Below are 15,020 nucleotides of genomic sequence, written 5' to 3'. Positions count from 1 at the left end.
CACAGAGCTATATGTTTTTAAATTTGTGATTGAATTCTGAGCGTTACGATCAGTGCTTTCCTTATCAGAGTCATCCTGGGGGTGCAGCCATGTTTTGGGGTTTCCTTCTGCATTTCAGCTGCAGCTTTGATGTATAGTATTCTACCTGCATCTCCTGAATCAGATGGAAAGAGGTGGTGATGTGCTTTTTTTTCCCCTCCTTCCCCAGCTTATGCCTTCAGATAAGATTTGCTGGCTTGGACCATGTTGTAGGTCACCTCACACTAGCCATACACTAAGGCCATCTAGCTTGAGCAGAGGAGCTTCATCTTATATCTTTGTAGGTGATTAGATTTCGTAAGTTATTGTGAAATTACCCAGGGAACGGGGGGGGGGTAGCCAGCACAAGGAAACTGAAGCGGTTATTGGGCATGTTGGGACGTATACGGTTCCATATTTCTGTGATTGGAAGCAGATACATCCTTGTAAATTTGTGTGCTAACTTTGTTGGAGAGGCAAGAATTTATCTTAGGAGGTAATTAATTTGAAATAGCTATTAATTAACATTATACCTAAATTTGCCAGTCATCACACTTGACTTGAATTTGCACACAACTGTTGCATATCAAATACTGCTAAGGATAGCTTGGGCTTTGGCAGGCTGTAAAAATGCCATGCTTTGCAGCTGCGGTATGGCTCTGCCAGGCTGTGACCCTCCTCCTCTCCCCCCCGTGCCTGCCCTCCCAGCACGTGCCTTCCCTTCTGGGGACCCGCACTTTGGATTTATAGCTGTGCAAGCACGGCCCGGGAATAGGCGGCTGTGTATATTCACAGGCATTTCACCCTCGTGGGAAAGAATAAAAATGACTGGTTTTAATTTGAGGCACTGAAAGTGCTGCGTGTTTCTCTCCCTTGCAAAGTACCTGCATTGTCTTGGTGTGGCTGTTAAGATAATCATGGTTTCTGATGAAAGCAGAAGACTAAAATGATGTTTCGCAATGAAGGTTGTTTTGATTTATTCCCTGCATGCAGCACACATAATTTTGCTTCCATAACTCTTTGAAGCAAGCTTCAATTTTGTGTCTTTGGTTGTTGCTGCTACTGTGCTGTGCCATACCTATGAGCTATTTAATGTGCAGCGTAGAGGAGTACATTAATGCAGGTCCACAAAGAGAGCGCTTCGATTTGCTAATTGCTTGTAGAGCGGCGGGTATTGTTGCGGAGAGAACGACCACTCATTAGAGACTGAGCAGCTCATTTTTTCTGACGAGTGAGTCCCACATCTGAGCTGCTTGCCTGTCGGCCAGGGCAGTTGGCTCACGTTCAGCCCCCTGAGGAGGGCGTGGGGCTGCTGATGCTGCTACCACCTGCATTGGGATCGCCGGTTTGCTTTGGTTTCATCCCCAAGACCCTCTCCGACCAGCCTCCCTCAGCATCACCAGAGCTGGAAGAGCACTGCTCCCGACCCCTTTGCTTCCCTCCTGCACACCTGCTGTTTTCCTGTGTTTGTATTTACATTAGAAGTGTGAAATACAGTGGAAAGAGCTACAATTGGAAGGTATAGGGGATTAATTATTGATGAAGGGAAGCAAGCTGAGCAATTCAGAAATGTCTCCTTGGGAGCTGAATCAGTTCCTCTCCTTGGAAACTGTTCCTGCTCCTCCCAGCCCCAGCTGCTGTATCCTGGCAAGGCAGGAGCACAGGTTATCTTTCCTTCCCTGCCGCTCTCTTTTGAGGATGACAGCAGCACTGACAGTAGATTAGACTGTGTTGTCATGTAAGATGAATGTTTTGAATTGACAAACCCTGTTTTTTTGGAGGCTTAAAGTAATTGACTGAATACTTCAGAGGATTTTTTTTTTCTGCTTATGCTACTTATTTGATTTTCTTTACCTGTTTGTGCTGCCTTCTGTGGGCAAATCGTCCTTTACATGTATTTGTATATCTGATTCTTAAACTCGGTATCTGTTTGCTTATCAGATTTCTTAATGCTTGAGCTCAGTGATCCGTGGGAATTTAACATGTGTATTAAGTAATATGAAATTCCTTGGAGCTTTAAAATGACTTCTATGCATATCCTGAAAATGCAACACAAGTTTTTCCTACTGAGAGACTCCTGAGAGACCAAGGTGAACGTGTTCAAGCTAAAAGCAGGTAAAACAGAGTGGAGCCACATGTACGTAGGCCATTGCATTTGCCAGCACACAGCTCAGAGATGGGCCTGGCAAACTGCGCCAGCATCTGCTGCAGAGAATGCTCCCCACCTGCCCGGGAGTGAAGGACTCTCGCGTGCCGGCTCCCTCCCTGCCCACCTGCAGCGCCTCAAGCTCATTGCTCATGCGTTCACTGGCTGCAAGTGGGCAGAGAGGATTGAACTGAGAAATCCACCAGTTCATTCCTGGAAAGATAAGTTATAAGAAGCAATATAGCAATATTTCTTTCAGGTCCTTCCAAGGCTGCCCAGCGGTGCCGGGGCTCAGCACATCGTCCTGCGCTGTGCCAGAGCCCTCTGCAGCCCCATCCTTAAAGTGCCGTGGTGGCTGGCAGCTCCTCCAAGGCACTCTGATTAAGAGAGGTGTGGGGGGAAGTTCAGAGCCTAATTTCTTCTTCATAATTAAAAATGCGTGCATCTGTCATGCTGCTGGTGATTAGGTTGTATTTTCTTGTGGCCTAGTAGGAATATGGCAGTGAATCACTTTGCAAGCAGCTGTCCTCTAACAGCTGAGCTAGGTTCAATATTTGATTTAAGCTAATAAAAAGTCCAGGGTAGGGCTAATGTTTACAAACTGGATGTGATAAAGCATTCAGATCATCTGTTTCACAGGCAGGCAGGAGCAGGTGCAGGGGACCCCAGTGCTTCCAGCCCCGGGGCGCGAGCTGCTGTGCTGGCGGGGTTCCTGCGTGGGGCTGTGAGTGCCTCGGCCAGGCTCAGCTGTGCTGGAGGAGCCTCCTCCTCTGCAGCTGTGGGTCACATTGTAGTGGCTCACAAGGCATTAAATATGTCCCTTTTGCTCTTCTGTGAGAGTTGTAGTCAAACCATACATTTAAGAATCTTTTAATCTTCATAAATCATTTCTTCTAGCAATCTAGTAAGCTTAGTTGCTGTTCTCTGAATTCTCACTAGTTCAGCTACTTTTCCCTTTGAGATGAGCTGCCTAGAAATAAATGCAATGAAGAAAACCTACTCTGTGATTTAATTCTTATCTGATTGCTTCTCCAAATCATATTGATCTGCCATTAGCAAGCTGCAGTTTTGGACTTGCTGTCCAGGTTTGCCTCTAGGTCTCTGTTGGCGTAACAGCTTGACAGGTTTGTATTTGGTTATTTTCCCTGAGACATATTATATTTAAGTTAAATTATGGACTATTTCCTGCTTGCATTTCTCATTTCTCTCATCCCTTTGTATTATTTCTTTCCTGCCCAAAAGATTTTGCAGCCTCTTCCTGAAGTAAAATATACAAGGCTTTTTCTGTCCTTTTTTTCCCATGGATTTTATCAACACCTTGTACTTTCAGACATTCTTATGCTATCTAGTTAAATGGGTTCCTAGGGTGCTATTGTCTTGATATTTTAAAGAAAAATATTTCCTCTGTGAAGGTGATCCAAGCTCTGAACAGGTTGCTCAGAGATGCTTTGGAATTTGCTTCCTTGGAGAAAGGCAGAACTGAGCTGATCGAGAACCCTGAGCATCCTGGTGTAGCTGACCCTGCTCCAAGCAGAGGATCGACCTGGCCTCTTCCAGCCTAAATTACACCTTGATTCTGTAGAACTCTGTACTGTCTAACAGGAGATTGAATAGAAAATTAACCCACAAATTTAGGAGCGGTAGCTACGGTAGGCAAATACATAATTCTTCACAGCCCTTTGCATCTGCTTCAGAATAGTAGTTCCCATTCAAAGGTCATATACATCTTCATATAGATAAGGCTAATAAAAATACAGAGAAGTCAAGATTTTTATTTTAATCAAAAATACTCTGTCAGTCTTGGGGTGTTTTGCAAAGGCTACGCCAGCATCTCCTGTAAATAACATCTCTGAGGGGATGTTTTCTAATTCTAATGCTGGTGTAATTCTACCTGATTAAATATTAGTGGGGAAAAAAGGCTTTCCTAGCTGTCTGCAAATTTCTAGTTACTTGATGTTTCAGCATCAAACTTGGTGATAATTTGAGTTTTTCTTCTTACTTGCTTGTACATGCACTCAGCGTTTGGTTGGGACTGGCATCTCCTGCGGTGTTTAATGAGTATGTCTCATTTCCTTGTGCCAGGTCCCAGACTTGTATTAAAACCCTTTTCCTCTTATTTGAGTGTCTGTTCCTTAAATAATGTCACATCATCCCAGGCCCTACACAGCAAGAATCGGTAACTTTTTCTGTTTGCACTGAGCTCTGGGGACGGGGAGGTTTTGAACTGTTTGGTTGTTTGTTTGCGAAATTAAACTTACGCTGTGCTGAACCCTAAGACTCTAATTTTTTGTTTGCTTGCATTTCAGTGCCGTTGGCCTCCAAAGCTTAATGTTTTCCTTTTCATTGTAATAAACTGCTTGCTGTTTGCTTCTGGTTTGGAAGTAGTACTCAAAAGACCCATTTCATGTGTGGAGAGAGAGATTGTTAGAGGGGCTCTGAAGGGTTTTAATGAATATCTGCTTGAAATTATGTGAATTAGTTTGCAGGAAGCTTTTTTTTTTTTTTTTTTAAGTTCTTATTGTGTTTGTTTACATTGTTTAAATTAGTTTCTCTGTCATTAGTTGTGTCTATTTTCTGGGCTTTCTGCTAACTAGAGAAAGGCTGATTGCAGGCTAGCAAAGTGCTGTGAAATAGAAGACGGGAAGAAATTGCACTCAAGTAGTAAATGTGCCTTCTCTTAACCATCTCCAAAATACTTGTGTGTTTTTTTTAATTCTTTCTCATAAACAAAACTCTGTGAAAGCTCTTCTGAGTCAGGTTCCCATTTCTCCAGAAATTATGAAAGGGTAACATAAGGTATTTCCACTCTGGTTTGAGGTTCTTTCAATTTCAAACTTTCTCTTAAACAAACAAACAAAAACACTTTGCATTGAGTCTTTCTCACAGGAATTCAGTAGGGTTATGTTGCAGAGAGGCTTTTCTTGGTATTCTACCACAATTGCAGAGACTGCTAAAATCAGCCACACGCCCCAAAACCTCAACAAAACATTTTCTTTGAAGTTCCCTTCACACTCCCTCTCCTGTCAGGAGTTTTGGGCAAGCATCTTCTTTCTCTAAAATTAAGCATAGGAGAAGGAATTAGATGGGTTTTAGACCATTCTCCACAACTTCAAAAGGAATAGAGAGGAAGCACAGTTCTCTTACTGGACCATCAGACTGAAATTTGGGATTTCTGACCCAGTGGCTCTCTTCTTTACAATAAACCTGTTCTTTCTTGTGTGTGTAGACCACAGGCTCTTTGGGACAGGATTGTCTCATGTAATGGGTTGCTCATAGGGCATAACAAGACCCAGCACTTAAAATTCCTTTTCAGTGCAGTGAAAATCATATTGCAGCTTTTATGGTTTGGGGGCGGGGGGAAAGGAATGTAGTCATATTAAAATTCTGAAATATGTCCCAGACTTCATTTTCTATTTATTTATTTATTTATTTATTTTTTGTCTTGAAGGCTCAGCTGTGTCAAGTTCTGGAAGAAGTGGGGAATCACAAACAAAGAGCAGAGATGGTAAGTGTTCATTTTTTTTTAAATGTTTTACAGTAACATATGCAAAGTTCAGTGCCTTTGAACAATGGATCAGTTCCAAATATTCAGCTCTGAACAATAAAATAAACACTTTAAAAGTTTGTATCACTGTTGCTAGTCTTGGCATTGTTTGTCTCTGCGGTTATCTGGAACAAGCATTGGATGAGATCTAGTGATCTGCCATCCTCTTTTTTTTGGCCATTTGCCTTTTTTTGTTTGTTTGTTTTTTGTTACCAGTTCTTGATGAGAAGGAAGCATTTAATTTCGTACTGAATTAACTGCTTACTTTGGGGGCCTTTGATTCAGTCTCAAGTGTGCAAAGGACAAGCAGATGAGATGCAGCAATTACTGCAAACTAGTATTTTATAATGCCTGTTAATTTTCTGCTGGTTTTGTCTTTTTTATTTGCAGTTCCCTCAAGGACCAAAAGTAATAGAAGCCACAAAACCAGGCAGTAGGGAGGTTTATATGTTGTTTCATGACTGTTGTATATGATTCTTCATATTCAGCATTAAACTGAGGTGTCAGCATTAAACTGTTTTGTGAACCAATGTTTTTGCTGATGGGTGAGTTGCAGGATTCCTGCAACTTTTCCAGTCACAAGAAAAACGTGAGCAGTATCCAAGATGTAGACACTCATTCTCTAAATATATTTTACATTGGGTTAATTTTGTTACTAATTAAAAGGTGGGCATACACCATGGCTAGTAAGTAAGCGCTAAACAGATTTTTGCTCTGAAAACCAAATGCTAAACAACAACAGTGCTAACGCTACACTTTAGTCTTCTGCTTACCTCTGCTAAGGCGCTGAAGGTCAGAACTGGTGTGCCCTTGTTGTTCTATTAATAGGGTGCCATACATCTGATAGTTTCTTTTTTTACTTTGTGGTCCCCCATGTAGTTTCAACAGCAGATTTGCATTAATGAGAGAGTTAATTGACTCTGGTTCTGGGGTGGTCTTGCATTGTGGGCAAACATTTTCGTATGCTCAGTTGCTTTCTGTGGTGATGTGTGATATGTCCACAGAAAACAGAATTAATCCTATTTACTATCTGATCTCGTTACATACTGCCTTGTTACAGTTTTAAATGCTATACAGTCAACTTTGTATTGTGCTCTCTGGACATATCAGAGGATAAATTTGCTGTTATGTTTTAAATGTTGTGATGCTCATTTTTTTAAAGCATTTCAAAGTTTTTCTTTTTGGCTCATTAAGCCTTGGGTTTGAGTTACTTGTTTGCCTTCAAAAGCTTGTCGTATTAAACAAGCTAGCAGAGAGCTGGAGTAACTGGAACTTGCAGTGTTAAAGCATTAATTGGTGTTGTGCATCATCCGTCAGCAGAGGATAAAGAAGCAGTCAGCGTTCAGTGCCTATTCCCAAGGGTTACTCGGTGGAAAACTGCAGGTCTTATGATCTTCATTGGAAGGCTTACATCAATCTCACACAAACAGGCTGTATTCTGCGGTGCTCTAGACTATGCTTTGCAGATTTTGAGGTGTGGGCTTTATTCAGCATTTTGAATTTTGTTCAGTAAATATAAGAAAATAGTTTCAAACAGAGGGAGATTGCTTTTCCTCTTTTTCCCTTTAGAGGGAAAAAAATGACAGTAGATAGCTCCTTCTTTTCACTGGTGCTAGATGGTTCTCCTCCATCCCCCAGTGAAACCTCCCTGGTAGGGAAAATGTGTCACTTCTCCTCTTCTGCAGTGTGGGGGGTGGCAGAGGTCTGTCCCCTTTGGTTGGGGCCATTCCATTACCCTCCTGAATTATACCAGCAGCCTCGCTCTCCTCCCTGCCATTGAACAAAAAGTTCTTTCCTTGTTGTTGTTGTTGTTTTTTTTTTTTTTTCCTCTGTCCAGATCAGTGTCTCACCTGGATGGCCTTATTTTCAGACTCATTCAAAGTTGGCACTTCAGCACTTGTTTGCCTGATTTGGATTCCTGGCGGCTCTCCTTCCTTTTCATTCCTCTCCCAATTTTTCACCTGTGATCCATTTCTTGTTGGTTTGAAGTTAAGCCGCCGTGGCTGGGAGGATGCAGAAAAGCTCTTCCTGCTCTGGGTGCTGACAGATGTGGATATTGCTTTTCATCAGCCATTCTACAAACAGGCTTATGGCTCTAAGTGAAAAGGAATAAACACCTGTCAGGTGCTGTCGTACAGTCTGATGGGTCTTCGGGCTACTTCTGGGATAAACCTCTGTAGAGGTGACATCTCTGCTGCCACCCTGAAGAGTGCTGATGGCTTTCCTACCTTCCCCAGAGCACTGGAAATGAATTAACGTGCTCTAGGGCTAGGGAACTAGTTGGTCGGATCTCATCAGTGAGTTTGTTGGGGCTTCTTGTATGCAGCGGGGAGCATCTCAGATGCCCTGGTAAATCATTCTTCACATAGCAATATTTAAAAGTGAAATATCTGTGGGATAAATCTGCTAGGATTGTGGCCTCACAAGATGGCATCTGCATTTGTGCCCTTGGTTGGAGAGGGCCCTGTTTCAGAGAATTGTGCCCATGGGACAACAGGAGACAAACCTGTGCTAGCCCAAGGCACGAGGTCTTCCTAGAGGAGAGCAGGACAGGCTTGCAGCACTCGCTGCCACTCAGTGCTGCAGCACACCGTTTCATTGCTTGTCAGCTAAAAGTGAGCTGACTGTGAGAAGGAAGAAAAAAAAAGAAATGTAAATGTCTTCAGCTAATTGCAGTTGACAAGACAAAGGCAGTTTGACTTTCCAGTATTAATTAGCAAACCCATACTAATTAGCTTGTATAAGCACAATTCATGCTTCTTTCCTTAAATGCAATTAATATTGCAACTGAAGACGTCTCTGGGCTGTGCCGCTGTATCATTAACATACTTTACCCTAATTAGACACGGCCAGTAGTGGCTGGAGAAATGAGTTTGTGATTACAACCATAAAAAGTCCTCTAATATTTTATATCCTTCAGGGAACTTGAACCTAGAATTTCTTTTTTGATTTAAGAAAAATTACCCTTATCGTTGTGCTGTGTAATTATAACAATTTTTGATTTTTCTCTCCCTCTAACCCTTCAGTTATTTATTTTTCTTTATTCCAACGTTGAATGCCTTCTTGTTAGAAGGAAACAGTACCTGCGCAGTCTTCTGAGAGATGGTACATATCAGAGTCACCAGTCTGCTCAGATGACTTAATTTTCCCCCACTTTTGTGAGTGTTCTGTTTCCTTTCTTCTTTGCTGAAATAATGTTTTTGTTGTTGTTGCGTTGTTGTGCCCTAAGCACGCTTCTTTCCTACAATTTTTGTGTATTTATGAGCACTTTTCTGACAATTTTATCAGCACTGGAAGTTTCCTTTATCAAGGGTAGCGTTCAAACATCTTTACTTGCAGGATGTGCCAGGAGACGGCTCGTAGTGTTTGCACCTATGGCTGCCTGTTTTGTGGTCCCAGGATCTTCCTACTTATGGTATGTTAGTTTAATGCTTGTGGCATAGAGCTAAGGTCTAGCTTCACTCACACCTAAGTATTATTTATGGAAAATGCTTTCCTGGTTGTTTCATATTATTCTTTCTTTCCCTGATGGAGGGAAGCAGAAGATACTTCTTTCTAATTTTCATTTGCATTTTTCTTATCCCTACATAGAGAAGACAAAATAGTTTGGCTCAAGCTTGCCGCCCAGGCAACAGCTGTGATCCTTGATCTTACACTTCCCTTCAGTCTGGTTCTGTAGCAGGAGGCATTCGTGTCAAGACTTTTTTCCACCATTAATCCCTGAGGGAAGTGAGCCTGGTATTTAGAAAAGAAAAGAAAAGAAAAGAAAAGAAAAGAAAAGAAAAGAATCACCTGTATTTTCACTGCCCTGAGGTGCTCTGGGTATCTTTGGCTTTCCTCTTCCGAAGACAGCTTGGCCCGTGTGGGCTCTGAAATCTAGACTCCTTATTGGACCAAATTATATTTCATCCTCCAGCAGATTAAGAAGGATGGATATAAGAATCAGAAGAATTGTTCAGCAGGGTGGGAGGTAAAGAAGATTTGAAGCCCAAGGACATAGTGATCGCAAAATGAATGGCATAAAATGAATGTCCTTACAGAAGAAATAGACACCTTGAAATGACAATAATGAGTTCCTCTTGCCTTAAGCAAATGTATTTGCTAACCCTCTGCAAAGAACAGGAAACCTTTATTTAAGGGCAGCAGGTCAGGAATAGTTAAGGAGCAAAATCATGTGTTCAGTCCGATGAAACCGTAATGTTTGGGATTAACTTAAATGTCAGCGACTAGCTACATTGATGTTTATCAGGAGGAGTAATGAAGACAGTAAGGAGGATACAAGGAAGAAATCAGCTCAGAGAACACTGTGCCTGATATAGTTGGGACCTGGCTGCTAACTGGAAAGCAACGTGGAAAAGTTGCAGAGAATTTGGGAAAATCACAGTAGGCATCAATACATAAACAACAAGACTTACATATACATCATATACATATACATCAATACATAAACAACAAGGTTTACACTGTTCGTAAACCATTTGCATTACTACTGAAATACTTCACTTTCTAACAGTTCCATCAGACCTCCAGGGCATTAGGAACTGTAACTTTTGATACCTAAAAGAAATACCTGGTGAGGTTCAAAATTCTGTTGCATTTTACTTTACAGATGGTAACGGTAACAGGAAAGAAGTGAACTTTGGTGTAGGAAGAGCTGCCTTAGATAATTGGGCAATATAGCTAATTTAATTCTTGTATGAGAGTTATTAAACATGAAGCAAGAAATACAACAGACAAGACACAAGAATGACAAAAGTGGTGCTCATTAGTGGAAATGTTAATTCTCCGTATTATCTACAGTAGGCTGGCAATTAAACGTGGGATTAGAGTACCAAGGCACGTTAGTTAGAAATGAAGCTCTGACAGAACAGGCATGGAACCAACAGGTTGGGAGGGGAAGGAAGATAACCAACCAGGGCAGGAAGCCTCCATCTATCAAAAGTGTATTTGGTCATTTCCAAATTGATTTAGCAAGACGACAGCAAGCCTCCTTAACATTTGACAGATTGTCTGCTAGCACCTTATATGAGACTAGCAAGCCCAAGACAGATGAGTAGTGTGACGTTCAGCTGAGCAGCAGCGTGAACTCAGCAGTGGTTTTTTAGTAAGGCAATTTTAGGCAAATACACAGTTCTTAAATCAGACTGAAAAACATGAATCTGGTTATAAAGAAACAGCAAAAAAGTTGATCTAGAATGAAATGATATAGTAACAGAAGACTGGAAGGAGGATTCTTCAGGTCATAAAGTCCAGTCCTTTGGTAACTGAGACAATTGCAGCATGTAGATTAGTTCATAAATTTATCAAGCTTGTCTTGACAGTGCTTAGCTTGTTTGTCCCATTGCTGTCACTGAAAGACTGCTCTGATAGCTAGAAATCTTCTAATTCCAGCTGAAAATATATGTGCAGTTAATATCCTTTCTTTTTTGTGTGTGTGTTAATTTTCTCCTTAAACTCCAGTGACTGTTCTTCCTCCCTCATCTTTATGCTGTGACATATTTATAGAGAACAATTGTTCTCTCCCAGCATTTGCCTAGGTTAAACAAATCAAGCTCTTCCAGCGTTCTCTTAGAACAGGCTCCTCAGGCTCCTCACGAATCCTGCAGCTTTCTTTAAATCTCTTCCCATTTTCCTTTGTTTCCTTTGACGATCAGTAACCAGAGTGGTCACATCACTCCAGGTGATTTTTCAGCGGTAGCTTGTAGAGGAGCATCTGCTACAGGAGCATCTAGTACAGGCAGGAACCTGCCTGTGCTGGATATAGCTCACCTCTTCCATCGTGGAACCCCATTTGTCATTTCCACGACCACACAGCACTAGCTGTTCCTGTTTGTCCTGTGATCGATTCATCCACCCAGCTCGTTGTCCTCTCTGGTTTCAGACTGGTGAAGACTCAGTTTATAGGAGAGGTTCTTGCTGTTGGTTGCTGTTTGGGAGACTTTCCCTGTTATGTTTCAGTTCTGCTGCTGTCCCGTCAGTCCTTCCCTAGCTTGTTCCTTCAGACATCTTTATGCTCATCTGTGATAAAGCTGCCGAGCTTTGTGTTATCAGTAATTGTTGGCATTCATATTTTTGGACCGAGATGTTCAGCAAATGTTGTTAGTTTTAAATATGTTTTCACGATCGATGTCTGAGTCCTCTTTCTGTCTGCCAGGTAGCTTTATTTCAGCAGAGCCATTTGTTGCTTCTTTGTTCTGTATATACTTCACAGTGTTAGTATTCACATTTTTCATTTTCTGTTGTGGTCCTTTTAGTTTAGAAACATGATTTGTTGGAAAGAGTAGAGTGAGTGTGCAAGTCATTGCTGTCCCATTTCAACTCTTCCGCCTGTGCTTTTACTGAAGAGCTTTGGCTTTCCAGGTGAGCAAACCCTGGAACAGAGAGGTAGGAGTACTCAGAGCATCTCTTCTCTCCTTTTCCTAGATGAGAGCTCACTGTCAGTGCTTGTTGTAAACAGGCACATTAAAATTAGTCCTTGCTGTTCCCCACGGTGTAGGAATATAGTGAACTCTGAGGAGCAGAAACAGGATTTCTTGTCCTCAGTATTAGGAAATGATGAACGGCCTCGGTTAGTTATGCTGCATCTGCTGCACGTTCCACCTTGGAAAATTCATGTTCGGAACAAAGCTGTGGCAATGTCAGAAACATCTGCTGCATGTGACTGCGGGCAAAGCAGGGAGAGTTGTGAATGCGTCGGGGTCTTGGCAGATGAATGCCAACCAACTGTTTACAGACCTGAGAGGGGGTCGGTACAGCACGTTAGACTTTCACACATTGATGTCTAATTGTGATTTTAATTAGGTTAGAAGAGACTTAGTCAATTCTTGTGGTTTATCTCTGTTTTAAGAATCTAGCCAGGCACATAGGATCAAGTAGTACATCCCCTTCAAATTAAAAACAAATAAACTGTCTGTTTAAAAGTCCTGTTGCACAAATGAACCTGCTGTTGGATCCATTAACATTAAAGTTTCATGGAACCCGGCAGCACCGTTTGGTTTCAACAGGACAATTTTCGTTTTCTCATGGAAGATGGTAACAGCTGACACAGGTTAAAACACTTCCACACGGCAGTGGAAGAAACGTAGCTGCCTGAAGTGTAGCGGTGCCGTACTGCTGCTCCTTCCCTGGGCTCCCCGTGGGAAAGAAGCTGCTGGACTGGGGGAAAATAGCCTGACCCGAACCTGGATGGCGATTCTGGCTCCTCTGAGCCAGACAGTGATCTGTTTCTGATGGGACAAAATAATTTATCTCCATCTTGTTTGTGGCAAGGTGGGGAACTGGTTTCCTCCTGCTCTCCCAGTCCTGGGAAGTTGTACCTGCATCAGAACAGGGCCAGCCTGAGCGATCTGAGCTGAGAGATGCAGCTCTGGAGGCACAATTTATCCTCAGCAGGAGAGAGGATGTGCAGATCTCTAGCTACTGGATTTAGGGAAGCACTGAGGGCATGTTCAGTGGACGTGCCTGCAGATCAAAGATTGCTGGATGCTTTTCTTCTTGCCCAGGGCTGGCTTTGTATGTACAAAGAGCGAGCTAAAGGTTTAAAAAAAATTGTTTCAAGCCTGTTTCAGTCCTTGCACTGACAGCCTAATCAGCTTGCTCCATTATTTGTTTTGCTTTCGGTCTCTTTCTGTTTGAGTGCCGTTAGAAGAGCTCGCTCCTAGTGTTTTTTGCCTTTTGCTGTTAAATGCTGGAGGTAGGTAGTGCTGGTGGCAGGCTGGGGTCTCTCTGAGCTGCTCTGTCAGGGCAACAGAGTCCTCCAGCAGGAGCTGTGAAACCTAATTTATCCGCAGAGACAAGAAGATCATAGAGCACAATTCTTCCTGTGACCTCTCGGTAAATAATGAATGGCAGAGCCCTGCCTTTTTGGAATCGCTTAATTGAGGCTGACAACTCTTTGTTGTACTACAGGATCTAGCTTGTCAGGAGAATTTTAACTTATTTATGAATATTTCATTAACCTCTAAAGACTGGCTGTATAAAATCGAGCTCCTGCCAGGCCCTGTCCTGTTGATGGTGTATGCAGTGCTAATGTCACCCACGGCACATCTATTACAGCTTCCCTTCCCCTCGGAGCTGAGCTTCGGAGCTTATTGTTGGTGGCAGCAGGAACATGTTCACCAAAGGTTAAAATGCCAGGTTTCTGCTTTGGCACCAGGACTGAACATGCGGTATTTGAGAGGGAATTGACTTTTTGCTTTTTGTTCCCTGATTGCTTGCTGGCAACTAAGGGAAACCACAGGCATAGTCCCAATAGGCCAAAATGGGCAGAGTGATCTTGGCAGGCCCTATAACCTTCGCTATTTTGCCCAAGGATGGAGATTTCCCACTTTTTACACATTAAATACCCACCACCTGTTGTGGCAGAAGGTCCACACGAAGGGTCATCGAGCTGGAAAACCAAGAGTGCTCTTCCATCTCCTTGTCGTAGTGCGTTCTCCAGGAAGGGTTTGGGGAACCAGCCTCCTTCAGGCATCCGCCGCTTTCTTGAGGGCAGCTGGAGGGTTCTGTCAAGTGAGCTGCCGCTTTCCCATGGCACTGGCCGTGTCCCCATCCCTGGGGATGCACAAAACACCCCGAGCATGAAGCCCTGGTGTGCCCCGCTCACCTTTCTCTGCAGGGACGTGCCGGCAAGCCGTGCTCCCGGCTGCGGTGTGCTGCCAGGCGGGGACGGAGCCGTTCTTAAAAGTGCCTTGACGTGGGCTGGGCGCTGTTCCCTTGGAGCTGGAACAAGAGGATTACGTTTGCTTTTTCAAGTCCAGCACTCAGTGAAGGCTCCTTTGTTCTCTTACAGTATTCAGCAGAGATTGATTCCACTGTATTTAGGTTAGGGGCTGAAGGAACAAAAATGGATGTTAGGTTCCTCTTTCCTTTCCTCTTTGATCTTCTTCCCAGGTGGTCGCTTGAAATGCATAGGTTCTTCTGTGACTGCTCATTATGTGATGATTTTTCAACAAGAAAACTGATGGGGGGGAGGGAGAGGTGGGATTACAAGCTACCATTTCATGAGAATTTGTTGACTGAATGCTCCAGAAACTGCTCAAAGGTATATTTTCAGGAAACAAGCTGTATTCAGAGTTTCCACGGAGGGGGTACAACGTCTTTGCAGGCTTATTTGGTGCTTTGCCACCGAATTATTGCGGCTAGAAGACTTGCTTCTAGCAAAAGTGCCTACTTCTGTGGGAAAGAAGTGACCAGAGCCACGTTTGCCCCAAGAACAGCCAGCTTCATTGCACTGCTGCCGCGGCTGCACGCAGAGGGGTTGCAGCACGTCGAGTGCTGAACCTTGACAGGTTCCCTATGACTTGTGCTGTG

The 15,020-nt window shown here is 43.0% G+C and overlaps 1 protein-coding gene across 1 annotated transcript in view; it reads left to right on the top strand.

Moving 5' to 3' along the window:
* Positions 1-15,020, top strand: part of MAD1L1 (mitotic arrest deficient 1 like 1) — a 353,627-nt gene that overhangs the window by 167,117 nt on the left and 171,490 nt on the right. The window contains 1 exon segment of the mRNA XM_040574714.1: positions 5,613-5,669. Within this exon segment, the coding sequence (XP_040430648.1) occupies positions 5,613-5,669 (57 nt within the window).

This window comes from Cygnus olor, chromosome 15 (genome assembly GCF_009769625.2).
Source record: "Cygnus olor isolate bCygOlo1 chromosome 15, bCygOlo1.pri.v2, whole genome shotgun sequence".
NCBI classification, from domain to species: domain Eukaryota; kingdom Metazoa; phylum Chordata; class Aves; order Anseriformes; family Anatidae; genus Cygnus; species Cygnus olor.
This window is presented reverse-complemented; position numbering and strand designations above follow the sequence as displayed.